General features: G+C 40.1%; 1 protein-coding gene across 3 annotated transcripts in view; it reads right to left on the reverse strand.

The window, feature by feature from the left end:
- Positions 1 to 21,611, reverse strand: part of PTPRG (protein tyrosine phosphatase, receptor type G) — a 740,009-nt gene that overhangs the window by 550,306 nt on the left and 168,092 nt on the right. For all 3 annotated transcript variants that reach the window (XM_023510661.1, XM_023510664.1, XM_023510662.1), the window contains exon 2: positions 7,456 to 7,560. In XM_023510661.1, coding sequence (XP_023366429.1) covers positions 7,456 to 7,560 — 105 coding nt within the window. The remainder of the gene's footprint in view (positions 1 to 7,455; positions 7,561 to 21,611) is intronic.

The raw sequence follows: 21,611 nt of genomic DNA on the forward strand, positions 1-21,611 counted from the left end.
TCCCTACCTGAGGCCCTCCTAACAAAAAACATTTAGGTAGAAACAGGGAAATAACAGAGATTAATTGTAAAGGTTCTACTCAAAGAACACAGTCTGAAAGGCAGAAGAAATGTGGACAAAACACTATAGAAGCTACATCTTAATAGGTTCTAGTTCAAATTCTTTATCTTTTCAACAAATCCTCCACTCTTCTCATTTACCATTTTAAATTAAATGCGACGCCATCTTCAATCATCTTAAGCAGGGGTCCTCAAACTTTTTAAATAGGGGGGGCCAGTTCACTATCCCTCAGACCCTTGGAAGGGTGGACTGTGGGCCCTGGGATGAATCAGCTGCTAAGCAGGTCAGGTAGCGGCAGCAAAAACGCCCGGTGGGCCAGATAAATGTCCTCGGCAGGCCGCATGTGGCCCGTGGGCCGTAGTTTGAGGACACCTGATTTGGAGGATAGTCCTTGTTTTCTCCTCTGTGTACAGATGATAGTGACTTCCGCAGGGCTCTTCCTTTTATCTCTCAAATCTGTAAGGTCACAGCCACATCATTCTTAATCCTGCCCTCTTCCTCCCACCAACCCAATCTTAAGCCAACAACCAGTAGTTTAAAACCGTAGTCCAAGTCCGGCATGAAAGCCTTTAATGGCTCCCTCTCTCCCACAGAAAGAAGTTCTCCGTCACTAGTAAGATAAGGCCCTCCGTGGCCCAACCCTAATACTCTGCATTAACCCTTTAACTTCCTCCATCCTACCATTTGCTAGACGTTTTGACCAGTTTCTACTTCCCCAGTCACTGCTGGATTATTTAATCCTCAAACCCTGTGCATGTCTTGGCAAACATTATCTGCCCATCTTTAAAGACTAGGATCTTTGTTATTCTTTATAGGATCTGGATCTGGCAACAACAATTCTATGAGGAGCTTTTCCAGTCCTTCCCATTATAACACAACACTTGGCATACAATAAGCCATTAATAAGTGCAGTGAATGAATAAAGAACTAGTACTTAAAGGCTGTAAATAAATAGGGATGTGTAGAAAAGATAAAAATTGTAAAAAATAAAAGGAAGACTGAGGAGTTAAGGGAGAAATGGGTCAGGTTTCAGGGCAGCCATAGCCTTTGAGCTGAGACATAGATAGATGAATCTCAAGGCCACACCTCCCAGTGGTGTGGCTCTATCAGAACTGAGGTCTCTACTGTGAAGAGAACCTCTCTAGGGAAATGATTACCTTATGAGACTCTGTAGGAGGCTTTAGGAGTAGGGGAAGTAAGACAACAATATTAACATTAAAACTTCAGGGTCTACAGTGCTTCCATTTTTTTAATGACAAAAGCAGACTTCTGCAGATATGTATATTTTTCTTCATCCTGTACAGACATTCTTAAAAATAGGAATGGAAATGTAATTTCAGGAATTTAATTATATCTTAAGTTCACCAGGGGAGCTTGTTACTTAAAGGGATCCAACAGTGAAACCTTTTGCAAATCACCCACTAATTTATCTGAGTTTCATGGCAGGGCCTCCCTTAGTGAGTTCCCAAGCATAGACTCTGGCGTAAGTTAATTCACCCGTCCATCTACTTCCCCACTTGAAAATAGGCACCGAAAATACACAAAACAAAATATTCTGGCATACTGCAGGAGAAATATACTATAAGCTATAATCCTTGTCCTCAAGGATTCCACATTTAGCCTAGGAAATGAGACACACACCTACATACACATAGGTATTACAAAACGGGATGCTTATATGCATAGTATAGTGTGGCATATAATTAAGAGCCAAACAGGTAATACATACGCTACTCCAGGGTAGAGCCCCAAACCAACTATTATAACAGGTGCTTACAGATCCTCAAAGCCATCCGGCCACGTCTAAATGTTCTTCTCCATTTTACAGCTGAGCAAGCCATCAAACCTGAGGACAGTTAAAAAGGTCTTTGGATTTCCCCAGGACAAGGCAGGCATGCTTCTTAGAATAATCCTACTTGACCCTTGCCCAGCTCAAGCCCAAACACTTCTTGCAAGGAATTCTAGTCATTACAGACAACTCTGGATTCCTCCAACAGTGAGAAATTCCCCCTTTGTATGGATTCTTAAAAGCTCTTTCTACATAAAAAGTACATGAGATAAGGATTATTAAAAATGAAAAAAAAAAAAAAACTCAGGATAAGTTAAACAAAACAGAACAAACCTCCTCAAAAGAACCCAAAAGACAGGTGGGGGACCACAATGCATTTTTTCTCCAAGTCTTTGTGGGGAAAGAAAGAAAACAGACAGCTTTACAAAAATCCCTCAAATTTCCAATTCAACTGGCTCCAAATTTCTTCTTATTTTCCCTACCCCTCAAGAATGACCCAGCTACCTAGCATGTGTTACTTTTTTGTGTAATGTTTATAGAAGTGCTGAGCAAACTCCAAAATTCCTGAATTGTCATCACCTCAAATAACACAGAAAAATAATCTATATCTTAGTTGAGTAAAAATAATAGAAAAGAAACTGTTTTACTATTTTCAATGAGATACTCTTTAACTATTATTTTTTTTCAGTTGTAATTCTACATAAAATACATAGAGGTCACTCTCATTTTAGTCCGCTATGCTGATCTAAGGAAAAAGACATTCAAAGCTAACAGACTGCCATTACTACATAATTAAATGTAATCTTACATTTATCTTCCACTCCGTATCTTGTATGGACGATACTTTCACACTGAACTCAGGTATTGCGACCCTCCTTTTCAGAGGATGAAATTAAGAAGCAGAGGGATAACCCATCTTCAGATGACCACACTGGGACTCACACATTTATCCACAGGTTCCTCTACAAACAGTTCTCCATGCTAACGGTGTAGGTGTTCGCAAAGGTAATTTCTGGTAAGCCTACAAGTTTTTTAAACATATCAAATATAAATAGGGTGTCTGCATCATTCAAGGTGAGGCAGTGAAACTGGTGAAAAGTTATTCTATTTATAGTAATTACTGCCACGACAATATCCTAAGAACAAGCTCTCCATAGTTCCGCCACTGGAATAACTAGGTCAGCACCATTCACCGAAACCCACCCACAGGGACTCGGCGTCTATAGCTCAACCGGCTAAGGCACCAGCCACGTACACCTAAGGTGGCGGGTTCGAATCCCCAGCCCGGACCCGCCAAACAACGACGGCTGCAACCAAAAAATAGCCGGGCGTTGTGGCGGGCGCCTGTGGTCCCAGCTACTTGGGAGGCAGAGGCAGGAGACTCGCTTGAGCCCAGGAGTTGGAGGTTGCTGTGAGCTGTAATGCCACGGCACTCTGCCCAGGGGGACAGCTTGAGGCTCTGTCTCAAAAAAAAAAAAAAACCCACCCACAGGAAGGTGACCTAAGGAGCAGGACCCAGTCACACCAACACCCAGGCATCTTCCCATCCACCTCCCACACCACAGCCCTGACATTCATCCTCACTGCTCCAAAAGGGGGTCATAGGAAACACTACAAATGTCACCCAGTGAGAGCACATGTTGTGAGAATAAGATGGAGTCAGTCAGGCACAGCTGGCCTGGTCGGTGTAGGCCCTGGGAGACCTTCACCTCCCCTCTCCCACTCTTCTTGTTTTGGAAATTTAGCTCCCACCCTAATGATGCCCATCCTGAGTATTTAGGAGGACTGATTGAGGACATTAACTTTGGAATGGGAAATGTTGTAGTAGGTCGCTGAATTGTGCTGATTATTATTTAAAATAAGAAATAATATGGTCTTCACTTTGAACCTTTAGGTGTCAATCTGTCATTTTGTGAATGGACGAACAGAACAGTCTTGAGAGGCTACTCTCATGGATCTCCAGAATCGCTGGCCTTCTGACAAACTTTGGTGGACCGATCCTGGTCTCTGCATATTGGCTGGCAGTGACAGGCAGCCAGCCCCTCTTCATCTACTAATGCTAGCAGACTTGCTGAGGCTATTCCAGCTCAAGGAAAATGTAAAGGAAAAAAAAAAATTCCTCCAAATCTCTGACGATTCTGTACATGAGTTAGTCTAACAGTTGGTCATAAACCCAGGCTATAATAATGTAAGCAGGAGTTGGCAAACTTTTTCTGTAAAGGGCCAGATAGTAATATTCTGTGCTTTTTGATCCAAAAGTCTCTTTCACAACTACTAAACTCTGCGGTTAAAGCATGAAAGCAGACACAGACTGGTATGTTCCAATAAAACTTTACTGACAAAGAATAGGCTGCAATTTGCAATCTGCCAATCTCTAAACTTAAGGATAGTTTGCTTAACCCTCATTACCAAATCTCAAACAGGCAATGCTTATTATGAGTTATGGCTGATAGAATCTAACTTGCTTAGCGTTCAGAATTAATTTAGTAATTATCCCTGTCAATCATGACTACCCACTGAGAATTACAATAACATCAACAGCATCAAAAGTAAAAGTAGTATTAACTACTTACTTTATGCCAGAAACTATGTCAAACTTTTCATACACATCATCTTATTCTATCCCCATAACAACCCTATGAGGGAAGTATTACTAATTATTCCCATTTCACAGACAGGGAAACAGACTCCAAGCAATTAAATGGCCTTCCAACATCATAAAAAGAGTAACCGACCATAGCTTTGAACCATGTCTCTCCATATTACTTCCAAACTTACACTCTGTCTCCTAAAGCCACCAATGGCATTACTGCAGGAGAAATGGAGACAATTGAGAAAATCAGAGATTAAAATCTAGATTAAGCCAATCTTTTAGGAATGGTCTCCTTCACCTGTGCTAAATTTCCCTCCCCAAAGAAGGAGACTTTTTTTTTTTTTGATCAGTCCTACTTTTCAGGGAATATTTAAATCTAGGGAAACATATCTATAGCTAATCATCTCACAGCTGGTTTGCTGTGGCTTTAAGGCCGGAAGTGCCAAAAGTAACAGGCCCCAAATCTTACTCCTTCCTGCCCTTTCTGTATCTGTTGCCCACAAGCTAAGGAATATCTCTGAAAGAAGCCAAGTTTTTGACTTGAGAACCACGATTGCACCGATGCACCATGAAGCAAACCACTAATATTGTACAATTTTCAGAAAGAACTTTTCCAAGCATAAGAACTATATACCATTACCTGGTATTTGTTTCACTTAATTATTCTTCCTTTACTATTATTTCCTTCATTCCACCCAGCAAATGACCTCATTGGTTCTTCCAAACCAGTTGACATCTTTCTGAGTAATTCTTCAAATGACTACAACTAACTGAATTCCAGAAAAACATTAACTGCAGTACATGTTGTCAAATTATAGCCTCTGGACTTTAACCAATCAGCTACCTGGTTTTACACAGGTTGCAAAGTAACAATGGGTTTTTCTATTTTGTTTTATTTGTTTGTCTTTTAGACAGAGTCTCATTATGTTACCCTCAGTAGACTGCCGTAGCATCGCAGCTCACAGCAACCTCAAACTCTGGGGCCTAAGTCATTCTCTTGCCTCAGCCTCCCAAGTAGCTGGGACTACAGGCACCCACCACAATGCTCAGCTATTTTTTGGTTGCAGTTGTCACTGTTGTTTAGCAGGCCCAGGCTGGGATCAAACTTGCCAGCGTAGGTGTTTGTGGCCAGAGCCCTACTCACTGAGCTATGGACATTGAGCGTCTATTTTTAAATGGATGATAAAAAAAATCTAAACAAGAATATTTCCTGACACATGAAATTATATGAAACACAAATTCCAGTTTGCATATGAGAACACAGGCACTCTCTCCAGAATTATCTATGGCTGCTTTTATACTATGATGACAGAGTTGAATAGTTGTAACAGAGGCCATAGGGCCTGAAAAACCTAAGATGTTTCCTGTCTGGATCTTTCCAGAGAAAAGTCTGCCAATCCTTGAACTTGAACCATTAGCCCTTCCACTAAAAGAAGCTGCTCAAATCCAGACACAATGCCTTCCATACATATAAGCTAGAGGCTCTTTAAGTCCACCAGAACTAAGGATATCAACATTGCTACATCACAACGATGGCCCCACTTAATGCACACTCTTAATTAAGTAATGGGGAAAGTTTAAAGCCTTTCATTCCTTCACTGCCATTTTCCACTGAAAAAGCTGATGGGATATAACTTCCAATTTCCTAACAGCATTATCATTCTAAATTGATGAACTGTAAATACAAGGCCACTTTGTGTCTCCCTCCTGACTGATATCAGAGCCACAGAGTAGAAAATGATAAATTTTCTTTGGGTTTCTTGGCGAGAAGCTCTATATATGTAATTCTGGCTTTCATCTCCCAATTTCCTTCATTTATCAGAAATGGTGACAAAAAGGTTCTAATTAGATAATTCTAATCACAAGGAACTGGGTGTGATGGAAGACTTCAGAATCACTATCTGTTCATAGCAAAACAAAACAGATAGGCTATTCTCCCTGTAGGGGCAGGAGATTTATCAATAGACAAAAGGATGCAAAAAGCCAATAGATAAGACGTAATTAAAGATCAGACCTATAAATTTTACACTGACATAAACTTAACAGGATTTGCAGGTAGAAATTCAGGATTTAAACGAGAGCATCATTATGAAATGGAAACCTTTCAGTTCCATATGCAACAACATTGTATAAAACACTGCATAATATATACATTTATTATTAAGACTAATACTCTGTGCCTCTAAGCCCTTTCACACAAGGAATTTGAATTATTCAGTGCCAAGGTAATTTCCAAAGTGGTCTATCTTCCTCAAGCATTTCTCTTTAATTAGCTTTAATATATTTTCCTTGTATTTTTCAGCATCAAAATTTCTTTTAGAAATAACAGTCTACCTATTGTATCTTTCGTAGCTGTGGGAAGCATAATTCAGAAAGGTCTGTATATTGCTTTAAGTCTTCACTTTTTCCTGTTAAAATGTAAAGAAATGATTTCCAATGTAATAATCAACACTGCTATAACAATGCTCTCTCTCTTCACTGGCTCCAAGGCTAAAAGTAAAAATGAAGAGAACTACAGAATATCATTGAGGGCTAAAATATATTCAAATGTGATGATTTAAAAATAAAGTTGCATTTCCTAGATTAGAGCATAATGGGCCATTTTGATATAGGAGTTTGTAATATTTAGCAGACATGTGGGAGCTCAAGAGTAGCCCTTTATTTTCTGCTCTCTGAAATCACAGCCACTGAAAAACTGAAAAGACAGAAAAGAAAAAGCCGTGTCTTTCAGAAAATTACAAGTTTAGTACAATAACTCATTAACAAGTGACGTTCAGAAATAAATGCAAATTGAGGGGGGAAAAAAAAACCAAGTTGAGAAAACAAGTGGTAGAAATAAATCAAGGTACTTATAACCTTGAAGAAAACCAGGCTTGAATGTGTCAACTTTTAGCAAACCAGGAAAGGGTTGGATACCTAGAACTCAGGCGAGAAAGCAATTAAAATCTTCTTTTAAGAGTTTAATGGGATGTTGACTGGCCTGGATGATCTCAATCAGAACAACTGGACTTACCGGAGTAGGCCCAGTACGGGTCCCCCGAAGCCTTGCGTCTGCGAATCTGCACCGAGCTGCCATGTCTGTTCTCATGCAGGGCCCCGACGTAGCCTTCTGTCAACGCTGGAAGAGGAGGAGACCCACCATGAGACAAAGTCATCACCCCCTGGACACAGGAAGAGTCAAATGAACCCAACCAGGTGACCTCACAGCATCACAGACATTAGGGATAACTGAACAGAATCAATTTGTTTTACCAAAAGAATGTAAATAAATAAATAAAATCCCTAAAGACAGTCTGGCATATGGTCATGATTATTACTACTATTAATTACTTCTAACAGTGAACCTTCATTTTGAAGCACAGCGCACCAAGCACTTCATAGTTATATATTATCTTATTCCATCTACAAAACCCCACCAGGCAATAAATACAATGGTCCCAACCAGGGGACCATTCTATAGCTAAAGCTTCCATAAGTGAAAAAAAATTTGTCCAAGGTCATACACCTGGTAGACCTGAAACCCATGGCATGTATGAGCTTATGCCATGAGTATAAAGGCTCTCTGGCCTCACTGATCTTCAGAGACTATAGATTATTCCATCTCTTTTACAGATGAAGGAATTAAGGCCAAAAAACTTCAGTAACCAGCTCCAGGGCACACAGGTCAGCCTGTAGCAGATCAGAAAACTGAACAGAAGCATCCCGCATCAAAGCCAAGGCCTCTGCCACCAAATGCAGCACAACCTGAGGCCTGGGAGATTCTCCAGATCAGCACCAGTCCTCCACATCCCTGGGGCCACTAACAGTCACCTGTGGTATCTGAGCATGTGAAACAAAAAATCCTCCAAGGCAAATAATGCTCAGAAAAGAAACACACTGAATAATGTATATTTGAAATCTCAAAATGAATCCAATCCACCAAACGAAAGCAAAAATATTCTACCCCATTATGGAGAGTTTCCATCTGCCCATAGTGTTCAAAGTCCTCTCTCTTCACAGCCACTTCATGGATGCAAATTTCTTTTGTTGCCAGCCCACACCTGAATGCACTGATGCGTGATAAGGCAAACATCACAGGTGCTCAGAATCCAAAATGAAATAGAATTATATTCAAACAACACACCCCAGTTGACTATGTTAATATTTAAATGCACCCAAACAAAATCAAGCATGTTTTAAAAAACCAAAGACCATAGCTTGCGAAACTATATATTCAATTTAAGATGAAAACAGAAACACAAAAACACAATACACTCTCTATTCCAAATTAGTCAAGAGAATAATAATATCATGATAATTTTAGCTATGTTGACAACTTGACAGTCATAAAGAAAAATTAGGAAACCTGTAAGTACCTTATGATTACACTTCAGTTGCAAAGACTTGCTTTAAGAGAAGTAACACTTGAATAGAAACATTCCCTAGGGATGACCCTATGGCACGAAATAAGAATCTCATAAGCTCCACATCCATATCTACATAGAAAACTCGTCATTTATTTCTATTCCCTGCACTTCAATTAAAAAAAATATCAGAATCTAACATACTACTCCTTTTTAAAGTACAAAATTTTGGGGGTACCTACCACCCACACCATCCTACAGTTGTGCATTCAGGGCCGTAGGAACAACTTAGAGTAACAAGAACACCTAACTCAGCACTAGTATACAGTGCTTTTGAAATGCCTGGTGACACAGTGGAAATCTGCAGTATAGACTGTAGTAAGCGTACCCAAATCCCCCTTGACTGCATCAGCAATCAGACAGCTACCCTCTGTCACCACCATCATACCCAGCCCAAGGGTGGGCCTTGTTCAGTGTAAGCCAATCAATCACTGTAAACTAACCCCCGGCCACCGTGATGTGTTTGGGCATGAACACCTCAGCCAATCTGAGATTCTTTTTCTTCCTCAAAAGATTATGACATGAGCCAGAAGCCTCAAGGGTCAGTTGAGGATCTCAAAATTGGAACCAAGCCAGAGGGGACAAAATCTACAGATCATTCTGGTGACAAAATTTAAACCTTGGACAAAGCAGATTTGAAGCCCTTTCGGAGGCTCTAAGTTACATGAACCAATTACCTACACATTTTTCTGTCTCTTGTACACAAAAGATCCCCAGATGACACTGATGGTGTCCTATAAACTACCACTTGAACTCCTGATCAGCAATTTCTCCATCCATAAAAGGCCACTGTTGGACAAGAGTTCTGACTCTCAACCCTGAGCTCCTTTTGAAAACAAAAATCAAAATAAAACCACCACCACCACCAAAAAAGAAACCTATGGCCTGGACCTCAGCCCAATCACACATATAACACATCACACTGTGGCATAACAGGTCTCGGCCGCGCAGCAGAACTGCCTGTCCAAAGGTATTCACATGGGGCAAAAATAAGAGATGAGGTGGGCTAAATACGGATCCCCTGACAAGACACCTCTTGCCAGAGCTATCCCAAGAAAGGTGGGTTAAACTTGACTTCCTCACATTCCCCGTAGTACTGAGGTACAATGGGATGTTACACAGTACAGGCAAGATGGGCAGGAAAACTTTTTGAAGGGCATGTTTTGTGGCTATGAAGGACTCTAAACCCCTGGAAATAAAAAGCATTTGTATTCCTGGACAATTACCATGCTACCACCGACACTGGAGCTCTGCACATGGTACTATCCAAACACAGTGAGTGAGTGAGTGAATGATACCAAGATGGGCGGTATCTGTCTGGGGGCAGTGATGGTAAGATATGTATATCTGGAGCGTGTACATCTGTACACATTCGCGCGTGTGTTTACATAAGCCACAGGCAAAAGCACCCCTTTCTCCTTCTGACTCTCTCCAGCCACAGCACACTCATCGGAAACAGCCAACACGTAAATCATGAAGCAGGAAGGGAATGACCCTGAGTCCCCAATAAGCAATTCTTTGGGAGGCAAGTCAGCGACACACGGGAGGAGAGGACTCGATCATCATGCTGCCACCAGATGGTTTTTTCTCACAGATAAACTACTCATTAAAAGTGACTATATTTAGTCTTCCCCTCATCCCATCTATGTCAGTAATGTGTGATTCTTTTCTTACCACATACAGTCATGCGCCTCACGGTGACATCTCGGTCAATGACAGGTAGTCCCATAAGTTTACAAAACTGCATTTTTACTGTACCTTTTCTATTTTTAGATACACAAATCTTACCACTGTTACAACTGCCTACAGTTTTCTGAGGGGGGGTTGGCTGTTTTTATTTTTTTGAGACACAGTCTCAAATCAATGACAAGGTGATTTTTTTAAAAACTATGATTTGAATAGCAGTCAAAAAAAAATGTATATAGAGCAGAGGTTCTCAACCTTTGGGTCGCGACCCACAGGAACTGTATTAAAAGGGTTGCAGAACTAGGAAGGTTGAGAACCACTGATATTAAGTATATTAAGCAACTTAGTATTTTCTTGGCAAGGAACAGTGATTTGCAAATAGAAACAAGTCTGTGGATCTCAAGTAAAGATACAGAGTCAGCACACCAAATTCAATCAATTTTAATACTCTTTGTAGTCTTCTGAGCTCAAACAGCCAACCAACGGAGGGATGGCAAAGATATGGTATGGCTATGAATCATGCTATTGATTTTCAGTTTCTTCTGTGCAGAAAATTAAATTATGCAAATGAAGGCCTTTACAGACCCTCATCTTAATGTGAAATTGCATACTTGCTTACGTCAGCAACTTAATTACATAATTAAAAATGGAGTATGCTTATAAAAATATGTAGTTTCACTCTTTAGAAAAGACAGTAAGTGTAAATCTGCTTATGGTTATCAGTGAATAACAAGAGAGAAAAGACCATGTTATGCAAAGATTATATCCTACCAGGTGCTATAGCACCAAGCCCACTACGGTTTATTGAGCTGAAGTCCTTTGTCAGCAGAAAGCATAGGAGGCCTTTTAGTCATGTTATAACATAGCAAGTGATTGGACTCTGAGTTACGCAAGACGCGGGGAAGCCCAACAGTCTACACTGTACATCACCGTATATTCCTCCTCAAAGAGATCATCCCCACTGGCACTGTAACCAACACTCACAGGCACACAAACGAGCTGACAATCCTGGGAATGAGGAATATTAAATTGAAGCAATCTTCAAGGGTCTTCTTTCATTCTTCCAGAATGAAATGGGTCTAGAAAGGAAGAATCGAGGCACTTCCACCCTACAGGAGAATTCAAGTCTCTCAATTTTGACAAGATGAAAGTGGAGGTTTCAAAACCAATAATATTAACTAGCCAATGATGCTTACGTCTCACTCAGCAGGAGGAATCTTAAGTCAAGTTGGTTGCTAGGCAGAGAGCTAAATGAGTGACAGCTATTTTCATCAGGGAGTTTTCATAAACTCCGACTCCTCTCAGAACTTCTACTGAGCTTAACTTCATTTCCAGCCTGAGCGAAAAAGATAAAAATGTTTCAAGACCCAAAGGCCCAATCCTTTCCTATAAAAATATCCTAAGAGTTACCTACCACTGAAGATATTAACAAAACTGTTTCCTATGTGCACGGTTTAATTTCCCAGAGCCACCGGACATAGTTTATAAGAATAAATGTTTTTATTCTGGGACTATAAAAGCAGATGTGTAGCCCATCTGCCTTAACTGTATCTTTGGAAGGATTCTGCTTAATCCTTACTCTCCGCTTTCACAGAAATTTTGACCTGAGGGGGAGAAACAAAGACTTGCAAGCTATGTTAACTCTTCTGAGTTAATCTGCAAGCTAAACATTTTTCATACAAAGAGCCCAGCTCTTCTGAATACCATATTAAATAGTGCTCTTGACACTGTTTTTTCTCAAGTTTTGCTGTCAGAGAGAAGAAAGGGTCACCACATCTATATGGGATAAAAATAAATGCTGCTCAACACATATCAAAAGAGAATATTTTTATCCTAAAACTGCAAATGTGTGTTTTGTTTTGTTTTTGAGATAGATTCTTACTTTAACGCCCCTGGTAGAGTCCCCTGGCATCGCAGCTCACAGCAACCTCAAACTCTTGGGCTCAAGCAATCCTCTAGCCTCAGCCTCCCTAGTAGCTGGAACTACAGGCGCCTACCACAACGCCCGGCTATTTTTAGAGACAAGGTCTTACTTTTTGAGCTCAGGCTGGTCTTGAACTCCTAAGCAATCCTCCTGCCTTGGCATCCCAGAGTGCCAGGATTACCGGTATGAGCCACCTTGCCCGGCCTGAGTCTTACTTTGACAAAGGTCTGCTTACGTACACGTTTGTACACCTGTAGAAATATGAAGGGCCTACCAAGAAAGGAAGACACAAGGCCACCAAGGATTCCAATATAACTCTGCATTCCTCCAAGACACTGTATTATCTCACCATATTGAACCAATAATGTCCCTGAGATCTCTGCTACGTCATCCCCTATCACCTATAGGGAGAAGTGGTTTCTTGGCAAAGGTTATATAGGGGTGAAATTAGAGTAAGTTTATAATGAGAACATTCCCAAGTTCCATCTACAATGTGGCTGGACATCTTATACCTAAAGTAAAACAGCGTAGTAAGTACATGAGAGTATTTCCACTGTGCGTCTAATTCCAGGTCATCTTGAACGACTCAGAAGCCTGGGAGAATAGGTCATCTTTGATCCAAAATTCTAAACATCAGAACAAAGAAATTCTGGTCCCCCAGTGCCAACATGAAAATTATAATACTTAGGATGGTAAATGTATGGCTCTCAAATAAGGAGTCCTGCTTTTTGTGCCAGAGTAATTGCCAAAAAATAAGACCAATAAAAATAAGCAATCGGCACTCACATTTGCCGGGGGTGGGGGGGAAGGTTGCAGTTTTTGGCCGGGGCTAGGTTTGAACCCGCCACCTCCGGCATATGGGGCTGGCACCTTACTCCTTTGGCCACAGGCGCCTCCCGGCACTCACATTTTTAAACATAGAAGGGAGATTTCCAAAATGGCATAAAAGCAGTTAAGCAGGCTGTTTATATCTATTATAGCTACTCATACAACAAACAAATTAAAGATCCCTCAAGGAAAACAAAATCTCTATCAAGCACAATTTTCTCTAAATTTTAAAGAGCATTTAAGAACATTAAATCCCACACAATAGTCTAAAATGAATAACTCTTTATCTTTTTTGTGCCTACAATGGGCAAAAGTATCAGATTACAGTTAAAAGTAATTAAATATTCCAATCAGTCTCTTATCCTTTGTGCCTGTATTTCAATTAATTGTAGTAAAATGTACATGGTGAGTGTCCCAAAAAGTTGAATCAAGAAGTGTGTTCCTTTGTAACTACTGCTTTACAAATGGTCCCTCTAGTTGTTTGTGATACTGAACTAACCTCAAATACAATAGAGTATATTACAGTAGATTACCTATTATATCATATTCAAATGTACTTATTGTCCCAACAACAAAAATAATTTTTTCCATCATCTAAAAGGATACAGAGACATAATATAGAACTATGATTTTTTTTTAAGTAAAATAAATTACTAAAACTTAAGAGGCAATCCAACTGAAAGAGGAATCACACAGCAATATTATACCCTAACGGGGGAAAGTAAACAGCCTTGTAACAGTGAGCGAAGTCAGGTAAAGAAGCAAAATACTGAACTTTTCTTCATTATTTCTTCTTAAAATAGTACCAATTCCAAAAAGCAGTTTCTACTTTTTCAAAATCAGGGCTGAAAGGGACAAAACATTAGAGCCATTCTACTGTTTTGTCTCTGTCATAGTTTAGAAACTTTCATGTTTTTAAGTTTAAAAAACCCACTTCCCAACATATCTGAGAAAAGGGACACTTGGAAAACTAGTTCATTGTATATTTGTGCTATGAACATGAAAAATACCATGGTTCGTTCTTTCTGGGAGGCACTCTCCTAAAAAAAGTGGGCTCCTGGCGTTAAACATATTCTAACAGACAGAAACGAAACAACCAACTCTTCCCCATCTATTTTAATACAGTTTAGTTCTCAAAGAATCAGATCTCTTGATTCTCCGATATTACTAGGAAAATGAGGATTAGTCATGGACAGTGTTGTGGTAACCTCAAATGCCACAGATCCGTACTTTGAATTTTACACTGGTGGCATCTCTTTGACTCTTTAGTGACTGACAGAACCAGCAAGCACAGTTCAGAGTTGCCCGCTGAGGGCAGTCACGCTGAGTGCAGCCACCCCTGAGCATGTTCTGTTTCACCCATTGTATGTGCATACATGGGTATGTGTGTTTCCTAAGTTGCCAATGTGGAAAAATCCAGGCAAGGACATCAATATCTTATTTTTATTTTTTTTAATAGGACATCTGGACACTTTTTTCAAATGGCAACAATATGCCATGTGATAGTGACCACTGCTTTAGAGAAGAGACATCACCATCCAGCTAGCCATGGTCTCCACCCAAATTCATTTAATCTTTATGTTTCTTTTTGTTTGTGTTTTGAAGTTGGAGACAGGGTCTTACTCTGTCAGGCTAGAATACAATGGCATCACTACAACCTCAAACACCTGGGCTCCAGTGATCCTCCAGCCTCAGCCTCCCCAGCAGTGAGAACTGTATTTATTAAATAACACTACGGTCATCTGAGTTTGCACCCATGGCCTGGCCCAATCATAAGTTACTGCCTATGAGCCAAGCTCTATAGAAAGTACCATCAGTACACTGGCTTCTATAATGCTTTCAACAGTCCTGTAACTTGAGTACAATTATTCAGAAAAGTATGTTACTTGCCTAAGAACACATAGCCTTGAACCAGATAGTGTTCCCAAACATATTCAATGAACACTATACTATTCTTTATAAAATCTTAAATTGGGGGCATTAGAAAGATATCTGTAAGATGCTGGGCACGGAGGCTCATGTCTGGAATACCAGCACTCTGGGAGGCCGAGGAGGATTGATCACTTGAACTCAGAAACTCAAGACCAGCCTGACCAAGAGCATGACCCCATCTGTACTAAAAATAGAAAAACTAGCTAGGCATTATGGCTAGTGCCTATAGTCCCAGCTACATGGGAGGTTGAGGCAAGAAGATTGCTTGAGCCCAAAAGTTTGAGGTTGCCCTACGTTATGATGACCCCATGGCACTCTATCCAGGGTGACAGAATGAGACTGTATCAAAAAAAGAAAAGAAAAAAAAGAAAAATGAATAAGTATCACATTATACTTGAGTTAAGGAAATAAGAAATCAATGTATTGACTTATAAATTCTTTTCATTCACATTTTCGTTCATTTCAAATGTGTAATTGAGACAGCCTATTTATCTATGATAAATAAATGTCATTAACATGGGCCTTTTCTACAGCTGAGCCATTTATACATACACATTCCATGTGAAATATTGAATAAAATAGGTAGTTCTTAACAGAAGTAAACACAGATACCCTATTTAAATGTGGTTGTGGGCCTATTTGAAAACTTCAGCATAAACACTAACGCTAGCAACATGAGCCAGCAAATGAAATACAAATCCAGAACTTAGAAATAGGTAAGCTTCCTAGTAACAAAAATATCTAACAAGATAACCTGAAACATCACGGTACATGACAGAACACACATTGCAGGCACAAGCCCTAGGCTTTGCATTCGGGGAACAAATCCAGAGAGCACTACAACCATGAGACCCCTTTGCTCAAGAACCTCATCGCCATGAGGGCAGATCTGATTTCCCAAAACCTTCCATGTGGGAAACCCAGAGACCTGTGACTTCTACAACCAGGTCAAAGATGATGCCACTTGAACCCTGGCTGGCCAGCTATTCAGTGGGCCATGGGTGTCAATTGCTCAGAGCTTTGTGCTTCCAGCCAACAACCTATCCACTGCTCCTCACTCATCATCTGCTTTAAGTAGCTGCTAACTTCTGCCAAAAAGAGAATTTCAAGGGAGTTTGGTATGATTTAGGCAAGTATTTATGGTCTCTCCATGGTGGGAAGCTACTGAAAGAAGTCATTGTTCCTGCCCTCCCAGAACTCTCAGACCAGGGCGGGGGAGGTGTCAATTAATACATAAATCAGAAGTTATATACATGGTGAAACAAATGTGGAAACGAAATGAGACAAACATGATACAGCCACAGAGAATAAAAGTAGGAAAGTAGGGAAGGAATGTATTTAGAGAGAGAACTCAGGGCACTGGCAGGGAGGCAGCACGGAGTTCAAGACAGGAACAACACACAAGGATGCTAACAGGATACACTGTGGTGTACAAAGGCCTGCCTGGTGTTATTGACTTGAAATAGCACCCTGCTGAGTGGGGGAGGGGAGGAGTGTGCAGCTGAGAGGGCTGAACAAGGTCGGGATGCTGCAGAACCTTCAAGGAGCTCGGAAAGGCAAAGGACTCTAAGGTGACAGTCCATATGGTCTGATACATGCTTTCCTCGAAAACAGCTTTATTGAGATAGTAACAGTTTTTAGTATAATTACAGAGCTGTGCATCCATTACCATAATCTAATTGTAGAACATTTTTACCAATGTGTGCTTTTAAAAAATGACTCTGCCGGGCAGGGAACAGATTGAGGGAGACAGGCAAGAGCAGAAGCAGCGGCTCATCACCCCGGCCCCCAGGGTGAGTCAAGACAAATCATCGTTAGGCGTGTGCGTGCACCTGTGCACGGGTGGGGGGGTGCTCCTGGAAGCAAAATGTGGGAAAGCAAACAAATATTAACCTAATGTTTACATTCTCCTAGGCAAATGCTTACTCAGCTTGTCTTCACATTTATTTTATTATTGTCTACAAACTTCACCTTTGCCCTTTTTCATCTGAATTAGGATTGGTCAAAAACAAACAAAAAAATCAACTGCTTATACATATCAATTTTTTTAAAAAAAGGTAACAGTAAGAATCAAACTCAAGACAATTGTATAAAAAAATGAGGCAAAGGGAAAAAGGCAAGACTGACTCATTCTCGCTGTATTTTTCCTTAGCTGTATCAACATACAAGAAAAAAACGTATCATACTTGCCTGTATGATACTTCTAGAGGTAGAGAGCACTTCACCTTGGATTTCAGAGGATCCCTAGGTTGGTCATTTTATTTTGTAAATAATTCTATTATTGTTTAAATATGAATGTTACCATGAACTTAATCTCAACTCTGCCTCCCAAAACAATCCCAAAACCGGCTTTCACGAGTGTGTGTGAACAAATGGAACAACAGTAATCTACCCGAGGCTGATGAAGTAAATCTATGCTAATTCCTCTCTGGAAGATGATTATCAACCGTTCAGGATTGTCTATAATCACGAAAATGTATTTAGGAACATCTATGCTTTGTGGTTGGTAGGGAGAGAATATCAAATAAACATACTGCTCTCTCTCTTATTCCACCTCTATAGGACGATTTCCCTCCTCAAACAATGAAAAACAGGCCTCTCGTGGGCTTTGTTTGATTCAGTCAAGGTAGATCTCTTCCTGACATTTCAAAGAAAAAAAAATAACCCAAGGAATTGGGGTTAGTATTGCCCAGGCAACCACTTTCATGTTGCTAGTCAGAATATCCCAAGGCTACAAGTTCATTTTTGTTATCTCCATTTTTATTAGGTGTTAGACTTGCTTCCTTTCCAGCAAGAGTGAGGGTGGCTTTGTTCTCTTCAATTGCAGAAAGAAATCATCAGAAGAAGTATCTTGCCTTTTGCTTTGCTTGAAGAGAGTTATTAACTTGAAATAACACAATACAAGTTTCAAGGAAAATAATTTAAAAGGGCTATTACAATCTTAAATAAAGCGATTTAATTAAAAAAATTCTAACCACATAAAAACTTTCATAGATTACATCAAGATGGCTAAAGAACTTATCTCTAAGTCTGTTTAAATAGCTCCAAAAGCAATTTCTTAAATTAATTATACAGCAATTTTTTTTTGGCCTTTTATTTGAAAAAAAAGAGCTATCTAATCAAAGCCCTTTCTTGATGAAGAAACTGAAGCTATTAAAAAAAAAAAAAAGCAAAGTTTGTTTCTTTTTATTCCTTAGTTGTGCTTTTTCTAAAACCTTCTCTGGCTTCAACCAGTTACAGGGCAAGACCCATCTGAAGAGTCAAATGGAAAAGCAGTGGTGACTTTAGAAAGCTCAGATAGAAAACTGAAGGTTTCGGTTCAATATTCCTTTTTTTCTTTCTCAATATCTATTTGTATACAAGAAGCTGAGTGAATCAATTTCAAGGAGACTTTCCAAATCTGAATTTAAATCCTTTTAGGATGGCAGTACAGTCAATCAAACTTAGGATAGGACAGAGAATAAAAAGACAGTTTCCTTTTTAATTTTTTAATGAATACACTGATGTTGAAAGAACATTTTTATCTTTGGGGGCTTCCCTATCAAGCAAAACTGAATTCAACAAATTGCTTCTTTGATTTCTAGACAGCAAAGGAGAAAGACAGAATATACCGTGAAATACTCTGGAACCAATGGGTACAACATGGGTGCCAAAACCACAGAACTGCAGAAATCCTGAATTTTAAAAAATAAACACTCCTTTAAGTATTACTTCCAAAGGTTTACTAAACAGATTTGCTTTAAATAACACATCTGTATAATTGGAGAAATGGATGGTACTGGCAGCAAATGGAATCTCTGTTTTTTCTTTCACACTGGTCCATTCATGTTCTAGTTCAGCTCTTTTCAAACTGTGGGTCGTGACCCACAGGAACTGTATTAAAGGGCCACGGCATTAGGAAAGTTGAGAACCACTGCTCTAGTTAATCCATGCTTTGATATTTACTACAATAGAACCAAAAACTGGAGAGAGAAAAAAGACTGCATGATACCTGAGGTTTGTTCAGACACCAATGTTGCATGAAAATCAAGAAAAAGAACTTTGTAAAATGAATTTAGGACTTTTCAATAGTGATGCTCTAAACCCAGAGTTTTTACTAAGATAATTTACCCAAAGTGAAGAGATGCTCAATCCCAGGATAAAATAGCAGAAAGGGATTGGGAAATGAAACTAACGATAGCATGGCAGAGACAAAGATTGTTTAATACATGTTTTGGGAAGAAGTAAGGATTTTTTTAAAGCTCCATCTCACAGTCAAAGAAATAAATCCATTCTTAAAATTCCTCCTGCATCATGTTAGACAGTAAAATTCACCAAGACAACGAATAAAGGTCCTGCTGAAAGCCAGAGGTCTTTATCACTACCTGTGGACCAGGGCACTGTGCTGAGTTTCAACTGGATTATCACAGCAGAAATTTGAGGGGTAAATTCCATTAGCATTCCCATTTTACAAACCAAGTAACTAAGCCACAAAATGTTAGGTACCTTGCCAAAGCCACATTTCTACATGATAGCAAAAGAGATTCAAACCCAGATACTGTGAACAGATACAGATACAGAAGGAGAAATGACGCTCCAATGAAACTCCTCTATAAAGTCTAAGGAGCTGCTATACAGAAACAAATGGTGTGTGCCAGTCGTGGGGAGGGGCTGCAATACAGTAATGAATGGTGGGTGCCAGGCGTGATGGCTCACACCTGCAATCCTAGCACTCTGGAAGGCTGACGCAGGGGGATTACCTGAGCTCACAGGTTCAAGACCAATCTAAGCAAGAGTGAGACCCCATCTCTAAAAATAGTCAGGCATTGTGGCAGGTGCCGATAGTCTCAGCTATTTGAGAGACTGACAAGAGGATCACTTGAGGCCAGGAGTTTGAGGTTGCTGTGAGCTGACATCAGGGCACTCTACCAAGGGTGACAAAGTGACAAAAAAAGAAATGAATGGCATCTAGTCCTTTTTTAAAAAATATGTACAGTATGAAGACTCAAACATGGCTTGTGCCTGTAACTTAAGTGGCTAAGGCACCAGCCACATACACCTAAAGTGGCAGGTTCGAATCCAGCCCAGGCCGCCAAACAACGATGGCTGAAACCAAAAAAAAATAGCTGGGCCTTGTGGTGGGCGCATGTGGTCCCAGCTACTTGGGAGGCTGGGGCAGGAGACTCACTTGAGCCTAGAAGTTGGAGGTTGCTGTGAGCTGTGATGCCACAGCACTCTACCCAGGGGAACAGCTTGAGGCTCTGTCTCCAAAAAAAAAAAAGACTCAAACATAAAACACCAATACAAAACATAGTTAAGACCTGGCATAGTGGCTCATGACTATAATCCTAGCACTCTGAGAGGCAGAGGTGGGAAGATTGGCTGAGCTCAGGAGTTCGTCAGCCTGAGCAAGAGACAGACCATGTCTTTACTAAAAATAGAAAAATTAACCAGGCATTGTGGTGTGCACCCATAGTCTCAGCTACTCCGGAGGCTGAGGCAGGAGGATCACTTGAGCCCAGGAGTTTGAAGTTGTTGTGAGCTGGGCCGAAGCGCTGGCACTCTAACCTGGGACAACAGAGTGAGACTCAGTCTCAAAAACACCCCAAAACAAAATAAAACAAAATCATGTTTGAACTGATACAAAGTGACCTTTCATCTGAGAATCTCCTGGATAATTCTCATTTTTACATATTCTTTCTCCGTAGGTACTTAAATGCTCAACCCCATCTCCAAAAAAAAAAACCAAAAAACAAGAAAGCCCACACAATATGTTTTTGACTGTCCTTTTAAGAGATTTCACACTGAAAAAACTCTTTAGTTGCACTAAAAATCCTATAATAAAAGTGATAATTCCTGAAAATTATTACAAGGCTTGCAAAGAGAATTCTAACACTACAGCCTACACAGGAAGGCATTATGCTAACACCAACTAACTGCTGAGAAAACAATTCGCTTTCTCTAAAACAGAAGAAGGGAATGTTCCATGCAGGCATATGTTCACATTTTAACTGAGAAGCGGGACTTGAAGAAGCCTTTAGGACCAAGCTGACACAGTAGCCCCTAGCTAAGAAAGGATTTCAACTACGTACTAAGAAAAAAGAAGGCAGAGTATCTCAGGAAGACGGTTATTTTGATTAAGTGTTTAAAGTGGTATTTGGAATATACTGGATTACATAAAATAAATTATTCAAGTTCTTCTCACCTGCTTTGCTTTAACTTTTTTATGGTTGCTGCAGGAGAAGTTAAAAGTAGCTGCGTGACGCATGTTATATTGCTATTTGGACAGAGCAATGGTCGGAAAGAGCCAGACAAAGAAGGAAAGGGAAGAACTAGCTCCTTCACCTGAAATGCAATGCTTTAAATCCCTGCAGACAACCGTGAAGCGTCAGCTTCTGTGTTCTCTTTCCCTGCCTA

This window comes from Otolemur garnettii, unplaced genomic scaffold (genome assembly GCF_000181295.1).
Source record: "Otolemur garnettii isolate 467f Iridium unplaced genomic scaffold, OtoGar3 scaffold00015, whole genome shotgun sequence".
Lineage (NCBI taxonomy): Eukaryota > Metazoa > Chordata > Mammalia > Primates > Galagidae > Otolemur > Otolemur garnettii.